The 10,776-nt window shown below is 35.3% G+C and overlaps 1 protein-coding gene across 1 annotated transcript in view; it reads left to right on the top strand.

Moving 5' to 3' along the window:
* The window catches only part of LOC107615294 (2-alkenal reductase (NADP(+)-dependent)-like), a 91,371-nt gene extending 90,907 nt beyond the window's left edge, over positions 1–464 (top strand). The window contains exon 9 of the mRNA XM_021111828.1: positions 76–464. Coding sequence (XP_020967487.1) covers positions 76–463 — 388 coding nt within the window. The 3' untranslated portion in view covers position 464. The remainder of the gene's footprint in view (positions 1–75) is intronic.

Here is a 10,776-nt window from a genome sequence, read left to right as displayed (position 1 = left end):
AAAAAATAACACATAAATTTATTTTTTTTCAGTAAAAAATGTATCATAAGTAATTTTGCTCTTATTTCATCCTAGGTATTTTTCTGAGAGAATTGATATATATTTTGACAATGTTAGGGGCAAGATGCTAGAAGCAGTGATTGATAATATGAACACATTTAGTAGAGTGGTTGTTTGTGGAGCAACATCGGAATATATTGATATAAGAAAGAGAGCATTATTAGATTTAGTGAATGTTATATACAAGAGAATCACCATACAAGAATTTTTAACTCCTGACCTTATGATTCACCACTTCCAAAATTTTATGATAAAAACATCAAATTATCTTCGACCTGGCGAATTACAAGTGACTGAAGACATCTTATTGGGTATGGAAAGCGTCCCTTCTGCTTTTGTAAGCCTCTTCAATGGAAGTAATATTGGAAAGAAAATTGTTAGGTTAGTAGAAGAGGAAGAATGAAGGGATTTATAGAAAACAAAGTATGACATATATAGCAGAAGGTTTAAATGTCAAACTTTTCAGTTTATGCATATAGTGTATGGTGAACTTTATATTAACAATAAGAATAAGAATAGCATTGTCGTTATTATGTTCAAGCTTGCTAAAATAAAGGATTGATATGGTGTCGTTATCCAATAAAATTAGTCTTCGTTCACTTTTTTTTTTTTACATAAATTCAAAAAGTTAATTGCAATAAACACATCGGTAAATTTAATATTTTGTATATTAGAAAATCTCAGAGGCCATCAGTTTTATCATAATTTTAACTAGTATTTAATCAGTATAAATACTAAATTATTTTCAATAAATAAATTATATAAATTTTGATAAATATTAGTATAAATTGTATTAACTCGTGTGTAAATTTTAATAAATATAGATGTAAATTATGTGTTTTTTGTATATAAACTCCTATATATATGAATGCAAACTATTATTGATTAAGTACTTGTTTAAAATAATAATATTTGCATGTATCATTGTTGTTTTGTATATTCTTTTTTTAATACTTAAAATACGAATTCAAAAATTTTTAAAATAAATTAATTTAAATTAAATTTAAAAATTAAAATTATAATTCAAATAAATTTCAACCAGTGGAATTATCCCTCCAAAATCGGCAAAAAAGCTATGGAATTGTTATTTTGGTTCTTAATCCAAGAGAGATTTAACACAAAAGATCGGATAAGCTACTTAGACGTGGCATTATAGCATAAGAAAATTTGAGGAGTGTATTCTATAATAATAGAAGTGAAATTATTTTTAAATTATTTTTATGTGTGAATTCTCTTAGAGTATATGGGGTCAAGCTCTCCAAGTAAGAAACTTGATCGATGTGGGTGTGGTCAGTTTATATAAGTGAGTACTTCGGATCTTGGATGGATCATAAAATGCCATGACAATTTAATGAGGTATGAAAATTGTTCTTTTATGCTATAATTTGGTGTTTGTGATATGCAAGAAATAAAAAAATTTTCGATGCTAAGGAGTTAAATATGGAATGAGTAAAAAATGATATTATATATCACGTATAACTTTGGGCAAAAAACAAAATAAAATTCGAAAAATATACGCTTCTTACCACCAAAATTGAGCCTCTCCTTCCAGTTGATAAGTGAAAAACTTCACATATTGATTTTTCGGCACATGTTGAGGTTGCAGCGCTCTCTCCATAGCATGGAACCAGTTATCAGCTTCAGTGGGGTTGGTTGTACCCTTAAAAGTTGGAAGATTCACTTTCAGAAATGTAGCCAAAGTCATCGACTTTCTGTCCTCTTGTTCATTTCTACCACCTTGTCCATTACAACCCCCATTATCATTCCCAACTTGTTGTCTCATTTTTTCCACTACTCGGTTAGTAGTAACAACACTAGCATTCATGGCAGCAGTCATACTCACCATAACAGCCATGAAATCAGTCCGATTGTTCACCATATCGGTTTTCTTATTACCTCTCCATCCTCGTCCTCGACCTTGTCCTCGTCCTCAATACCAAACAATTGATATTAAGGTGATCAGTCTTAATATCTCAAGTTTAGTACTTCGAATTTCTAAAGGTATGCTCATGAACAATTATGCTACATTTATTAAGTAAATATCCTAAATAGCATATAAACACAACTCAAAGTATGTCCAGAAGCATAATCAGTCCATCCCTCACGCTCTACAAGGATAAACTACTCTGATACCATAAATGTAATATCCTACCACACAGAGCTTTACCCATAAGTCGTAAATCAATGGTGGCGAGGCATTACGACACTTAGAAAAGAAAATACATATATAATATAGAAGGATGATATTAACTAGAAGCTCGTGAAGAAAATTTAAACATCGACAGCCATTAATCACATATGAACACGTTAAAGCGGCAAGCGTTGTATACAAAAGCGGAATATTTTCTGAGTTCAAAGTGAAGATACATAATAATGTATACACATATTAGTTACTAGTATCGACCCACGAAGAAAGGCTGGCTAGAATAATATAACACTAGAAAATATACAAAATAGAAAGCCTATTTCTCCAAATAAAAGCTTCTAAGAGGAATATACAGTCATATATAACAAAGTTCCAAAAGTGGAGAAACCTCTAGTGTCAAAAAAAATATCTCAAAAGTGATCCTCTTCGATTCGTCACCTGAAACTTTCGTACTCTCAGCGAGGTGCATTGCGTTCTATATCTGAAAAATACAAAATCTACGACGGTAAGAATTCAAAGGTTTCCAGTAGAGTAATAATTCTAAATAAAGACTACATAAAAAAATATGAATCCTCTAGGCAATCCTATTCTCCAACTTCACAAGAATCCAAGCCTAGGATCTTAACTAATCCATACAGGATAAAGTTGCTAAGATAAGAGTATTTAAATTGCCACCAATCTCATCCATTCCCAACAATCATTCTCATTAATTTCAATACCTCATCCATTTTCAACAGTCCTCTTCATGATTAATTTCAATCCCTATTCTTTTAATGGAATGAAAACACACGGGCAATCATACCAAACAATCACAAATAAGAACATTTAGGACAAGTAATACAATTAGCAGTTAAATAGGATTATCAAATAGGCAAACCAAGACAATTATGCACACCCAAACAATTGCAAACAGATGTACATGATGCATGCCTATTCTACTAGCCATGAACCCATGTGTCGGTTAAACTGCAAGACCTGACATATCCGTTGGCTAACCCAAATATCGTCTCTTTGTTGTGCATCCCCGGGAGGTACATCCCCGGGAGAAACATCCCGAACTTATCACAAGTCTGTCTCGAAAGGGAGAGTGCCCTGCCACATCTTGGGACGGAGAGTGATCTGTCACCTTATCACTGGGGTATCACCTGGACTTATCACAAGCCAGTCTCGAGAGGGAGAGTGCCCTGTCACCTTGCAATAAGAGAGATTGTGGGAGAATAATACAAAGGAGAGTGTCTTTCTACCTTTCCTTAACTCAGGAGAAATAATACGAAGTAGAGTATCTTTCCACCTTCCCCATATCCACGCCACAACTCCGAGCAAATGGGACAACACCACCATCCTTGTTCGGTGGCAGTACCTCATCAACAACGCAAGCAGGATGAAACCCACGTCCTTGCAAATCAATAAAAACCATCAACCAAACCCATTATCATAATTAAATTTATCATTAATCATAATCGCTAGCATATATCTCAATCACAGTTTTCATTATAAACCTCCTCTAAACCTCACTTTTTAACATAAGCCTCTAATAAAATCATTTCAATCATAATCACAATCTTAACCTATCTTGTAAAGTATAACTCATCATAATTTTCATTCATTTATGAAAATAATCAATGTCCTCATTTCATAAGCAGGACTATGCCACAATTCTCATTGTGGGCGGGACAAAACTACCATTCCCACATAACAATGACACACTAAGCAAGCAGAACATTACCACCATCCTTACCAAGCAAATAATGATTATGAACCCGTGAACGGGACAAAACTACTGTCCTTACTGTGGACAGGACGAACCACCATCCCCACAATATTTTCTATCTAGTTAACAAAGTTTTTATCTGACAATTACTCAATTCAATCCATTATATCCACCCCAGCATATTCAAAGCCTATAATATGCTTTTCAGAGTTCATACGAAGGTTACATAGGTTACAAACTTGTCAGAAAGGCTAAATAGTTTAAAAACAGCACTTTGGAAAAATCAACACAATCGTGTGTACACAGGCTTCGTGCGTATGCACGGAACCTGATTCGGTCCCTTGAGGATTTGCAAATGATTTGTACGCACAAAAGCACAATGGTGCATATGCAACATAGGAGTGTGCGCAGGGAACCTGGTTCAGCCACTAACTCTGCAAAATTTGTTAATTCAATTTTAACCACTAATTTTCAAACACCTATAACTTTTTCTACAAAAATTATTTTCCCTCCGTTCTTTGACAATCTTAAAGTAGACATTCCCAATTTTAATTTAAACTAAGTTTCATTCATTTTCAAACTCCGAGTGCCAAGTTATTACCCATCGAAGATGACCAAAATTACTAAATTACACATTTTCTGCAACATTCAAAATTCACACTACTCAAAAACCTTTTCTTTTTGAAAACATTACATAATAGCCTCATTAAATTCCAAGACTAACCATTTATTTTATTCTTAACTCCATCTAATTCTTTACAAATTAATTCACTAAACTTCAATCTTTATTTCAAAATCATGTAATTTTCCATTTAAAATCAAAATCATGAAAACTCCAATTATTATCAAATTTAGACTATAACCCTCATCAATCTCATCCCACATAATATGCAATATACCAATAAAACATACAATCCTACAATAGGCCACCCAAATTCAATTATGTGTATTCTTCATAGAAACTCCAATTTCATCAATCACACCACCACAAGTCAATATACATATCAAGAGATATAACTCAATCAATCACGGCCTCCGACCCAAAATTCATTCAACATTAAACCTTCATTCAATTTCACACATTACCTACAAGGATTTCAACTTCAACAAACACACCACAATACATTAATACATATCAAATTTTCACAAAACTTACCAAGGGGTACAACTCACCCAATCACGGTCTCCGGCCCAAAATTTATTCAACAATCAATAATAAACCAAAATTACATATTCATACTAAGTCATCAACCACATCACTTCAATATTATCTTAAGGGCAACTAGCCTAGAATTTCACATAACATTATATAATGTTTATTCGAAACCGAAACCCGTACCTTAGTTGACAGTGGTTCCAACCTCTTGAACCTTTTTTTCGGTCCAAGACTAGCCTCAATCAACACCAACCAAGCCAAGCATCCAAGCAACTCTACTCAATCTAATTTCATTCAAGTTTTTACATTGTTCATACTAGATTTTTATACAAATTAGAGAAAAATACATAAAAAGAGTTCTCTTACCTTGTTCTACATAATCATGGGTCAAAACTCTGCTAGAATGTGAGCTTGCACTTTCCTAAAGCATCAAAATCACAAATTTTCAACACCTACATACCCAAAATGCAAAAACAAAGGAAAATAGAAAAATAGGGCAGGGTTCTCGTGATTACTCACCACAAAAGTGGTATAAAAACATAGAGGGAGTTGAGAGCAACGCGTAGTCGCAAACGAATCATCGATCGGAGTTTTGATTTATGAGAAAAGTGGATTTGAATGTAAAAGTGAATAGTATTTATTCTCTTCTCTTCTTTCTCACTCTCGTGCCCTTCTCTCTCACTTTGGTGAATGGGTGAAAAATGAAAATGAGAGTCACGTTGGTGACTCTTATAAGTAAAGGACGTTTTTGTCTTTTCACCTATAGGCCCTACTTAGGGCCAAATTTTTAAAGATAAGTGTTTCGGTTCGTATTTCAAATATTTTTTTAGTTATTTCTACATTTTTATTTTTCTCATACGCAATACCCGACAGACCTAAGTGTGTACAGTTAATTATAACATCAGTACGCATTTTTTCACAACTAATTATATTTTTGTGCTTTAATTAATTATCTGAGCCCAAGTTTTATTCGTAAAATTTTAAATTATGAAATTTAAATTTTTAACCCAGACCGTGTATTTTCAAAGCCCTATTAACTCAATTTTAATTATTTTATTGGCTGGTTAAAATTTTTAGGTCTTACAACATGAAATCTCCATGTATGATACCTTTGGTCAGAAGGAAGGGACTAGACGGAGCACTATTTCATAGGACTTTCAATTATGCTGAAGTGTAGCATTACACAATCAAATTAATCAATCTCTCTGGCAGACCAACTTCGATGAGAGTATCTTGGATAAATTGTCAATTTAATCTGTCATATGCCTTCTCTAAATCAATTTTGATTGCCATATATCCAACATGCCCTTTCTTTGTCCTCATCGTGTGAATCACTTCCTGAGCAATTAAAATATTATTCGTGCTCTACCTTCCTGGAACATAATTGCACTAAGACGGACTAATAAGCTTCGACATAATTGCCTTAGCATGTGAAAAATGATTTTGATGATCAGCTTATACGTGACATTGCATAATCCAATCGGCCTAAACTGACTGAAAGATTTTGGGTTTCCCTTTTTGGAATAAGGGAGATGAAGCTATTGTTAACTGCCTTGATTTTCTCATGATCAATGAAAATTTTTTCACCCACTCTACCAATGACCATTTAACCAAGTCCTAGTTGCTCTGGTAGAACATTAAATATAGGTCATCGGGTCCCGGAGCTTTCCAAGTACCCATAGCAAAGAGGGACGAAGAAATTTCTTCATCAGTAACCATATTGTCTAACCGGCTTCTCTCCTCATTAGTCAGTGAAGAAATCAAGCCAGGAGCCTCCAACTTCCCGTAAGGCATATCCTCTGTGTATAAATTAGGAGAGTTTTGTGCCCCAAGATCTTTAAGTTGTTGGCAATTATATATATATACCCCTTCATTATTCTTCAACATAATCACTTTATTCCTCCTCTTTCTAGAAGTCGCAATGCTGTGGAAGTAGGAGGTATTTTTCTCTCCATAGTTAATCCACTTACAACTTGAGCATTGCTTCTAGTAGATTTTTTTCTGAATAAGCACTGTCTCCAGCTCCTTCCATAGAGAGTATTGCAAATTATCTAGGTAAGGGTTTATCTTAAACTAAAGAGCAGCAACAATGGCATCCAATCTTGAAAATAGTCGGGCTTTTCTTTTGAACAAGTTCCCAAATACATCTTTGTTCCAATGCTCAACTACCTTCATAAACTTTGAAATATTTTCATTCAAGGGTCTATTTTTTTGCCAGTTACTCTCCGGCAAATTCTTGAATTCAGCATATGTTTGCTAAGCTATAATAAATCTAAAAAGTCAAGAAGAAGATCCGCCAGTTGACTCACCAAAATGCAGAAGAATTGGACCATGGTCTGACTTTAATTTTGGAAGGTTTTCACCATTGCCTGATTAATTCTTTAGGACCATGCATTGTTTACAATATATCTATCTAGTCTTCTTCTAATTGACCCTCTTTGCCAAGTGAAAGGCTGGCCCCATATCTTGCAACCTATATCCTAGGAGACAATCAACAAAGTGTTGCTAGTCTCTTGATAGTTGAAAATTACCCATTGTGTTTGTCATTGATAACACACGGTTAAAGTCACTGCCCACACACCACTCACCTTGTAGGGAATCAACAATTCTCAATAAGCCTTCCCATAGAGCAGACCGTAACCCAAGATGAGGGAAACCATAAACCACTGTCAAATGCCGAAATTGATCTATACCATATGCAACTTTCAAGTATACAAACTGTCTGTGAGGCTCAATAACATCAACTTTTCAACTATTGGAGCTCCACAATATCCAGATGTCTCTGAAAAAACCAACTCCTTCTTTAAGATACCAATTTGAAAATCCAAACCTTTTCGCAATATTACTTGCTTTCGCACCCAAGACATGTGTTTCAAGCAAGCAAACGAGGTTAGTATGGTATCTACAATACAACTCTCTCTCTCCAAATTGGAAAAACCCTTCCTTCCAACCCTTATGTAGTTCCATGTTAGAATATTCATCAAAACTAAGAAAGAAAGGAATATGACATACTAGTCAATTTTGACTACAACTAACAACTTTGGTGGGTTGCTCTACTACCATACTTGACGAATCACCCCCGACATACCCAAGTCTGGTGGGTTTTGCCATCGCAGGCTTCAACCCATTACTCTGGTGAATCGCTTCCATAGCTACAATATCTTCTTGGGAAGGAAAATGTGTTTGAATATACATGATACCTCCTGAAGCTAACGCATTATCTTCCACCCAATTTCTTGCATGTTTAATTATTTTCAGTGTTGCCCAATAGTTTTCTTATTTTTTCTTCAAATCTTCTGTTTGACGGGAAGTAACCACTTCCTTTCCATTCTTTGTTGTAGTCTCTGAACTTTTAGAGCTTCCTTTTCTCATATCTATGCTATCATTCTTCACACATTTACTCTCTTTCTGAATGACCTGAAGTTGACTTTTACTAGCAAAGTCCATTTTGGGAGAGATTGTTTCTTTGATCTATTCGGGAAAATGACTTGAGGTTGTTTGACCCTTCCATCTATTTTTAACACTTGGACATAATCTGAGACATGAGCCTCCTCATTCTCCAGAATCTGGAAGCGCAATCCAGAGCTATGCGTCTTTTTTTTTCTAGGTCAGTGGTGTCCTTATTACGAGTTGGCCTTTGTTGGGCCTTTTTCATTAACATCCACGACCTAAATGTACTAGAAACTTCCACTATCTTTGTATTAACTCTTACTTCAAATTTTTTGAAATTTGCATCCATAGTCCATATTGATTGGGCACTTGAATTTGAGGAGTTTTGAACTAAACCAGAAATATCTGCTCATTCCAGTTGAGAAAAAACACCTGGGGATTTCTTAGTCAACCTCGGTGACAACTGAATTTCCTTCCCATGATTTTCTTCCTGACATGCTTCTGATCTATGGCCATACTTGCCACAACCAAAACATATCAAGTGCAATCATTCATATTCAACTCTGAGGTCTCGTCCTAACACCTGAATTATTGGTACCAACTTTTGTCGAGGATCAATTTCCCGAACAAGTGCACAAACTATCCCCTAGACAGTTGAAACAGGGGTTTCCAACGCTACACAAGAAAGATAGTGATCTGCTAGTTGCCAAGGTCCTTCAAAGAGTGCATGTCGATGATCTCTTTCATCCGTAAACCGAACTAGAATAAAATCTTCTGTAAGATCAATGACCCTCACCTCCCCATTCCATGACCAAACTCTCTTCACGTAAGACTCCATTTCCCACTAACCAAGGCTTTTTCCGAGTAATTTAACAATTAGTGAGAACTTCTATGGTCTACACCAATCCTTACATTCTTCTAATGACACCTCCACTATAGGTTTTGGATCGAAGGGATCCTGAGCCTCATACTGCATACCCTTGGTCTCATATTAGTTATAATCTTTAGCCACCAGTTGATAGATATCTTCATGTGATAACACCATTCAAGTACTATCCTGCAGCAAGCTATCCTTATACGAGCACACCCCAGCGCGAGCACTTGTTTTGTTCTCAACTACAGTTGGTGTATTCTCTTTAGTGACCATATCCATCATAACTTTTGTAGAGGTTATTTTCTCTCCCTACATGTTCTCGACATTCCCAGTCTCTGTAGACTCAGTCTCTACATCTGGCAAGGCTTCATCTCCATTCGGTTTAGCTTTCTTAATGCTTTGTAGTAATAGATCTTCCTCCTAGGGAGAGTTCTCCAAGGATGCAGTTGCCAGGTCACTTCCCATTCTTTCTTTCTTAAAAGAAATAGAGAAGAAGCATGGAAAAAAAGCCAGAGCCTTAGACCTGCGATGATAGAGGAAAGGCAGAGAAGGTTCCAGGAGTGGTTGAAACTCTAGTGATGAGGACGTAGTAGGACACAACGTGACGCTGCGATGGCAAGAGAACCAACACCCTGAACCCACGATAATGGAAGGCAGCAGGTGTACAGCGACAATGGAAGAGCAGTGGAACCCTTGTCCAGTGACAACAACGCAGCAAAGCACAGCGCGACGGGACAGAACCAAAGCCCAAACCCATGTCGGAGAAAAAGCAAGTGGATGCACAGAGATTATAGGGGAGCATAAGAGGGTTGGCCCCAACGACAACGAAGTGACTAAAACCCAGTGATAGCGGTGAGGCTGAACCTCAGAAACGGTGGCGCGACAAGTCCTAGTAGAACAAGGAAGACGTTCACGATAATTTTTTTTGTAAATTCCTATTTTTGGTAATGTTATCCTTTATATGATTTTTTTGCGTTACATTTTGTATGAATTAAAAAAAATAGTGGCATTATCAAAATAAGAGCGACGTTATTATCTCTTATAAATAAACTAATTTTTTTCTTTTATAATAGTAAAAATACCTCAATAAAAAGATAAGAAAATATATTAAAGTTTCATAAGATAAATAAATTGAAACACGTACATAACCATAAAAAAAATATATTTTGGACTTAGTAGTAGAAAATAGACTAAAATAAGAACATAAATCATAAAAAAAGACTTATACTTTTATTTTTCTTGGTGATAACATTTCAAGCATAAACCACCACCACCCATGCGACTTATGCTTTTATTTTTTCTTTCTCATAAACCGCTATGACTTGTAGTGGTTTCTGTTTTGTCATTTTGTCTTCATAAACTGCTACAACTTGTAGCGATTTATGCTTTGCGTGATGTTGCACGTAAATCGCGATGATCTAAGGCATATTATACAAAAA

This window comes from Arachis ipaensis, chromosome B09 (genome assembly GCF_000816755.2).
Source record: "Arachis ipaensis cultivar K30076 chromosome B09, Araip1.1, whole genome shotgun sequence".
NCBI lineage: Eukaryota > Viridiplantae > Streptophyta > Magnoliopsida > Fabales > Fabaceae > Arachis > Arachis ipaensis.
This window is presented reverse-complemented; position numbering and strand designations above follow the sequence as displayed.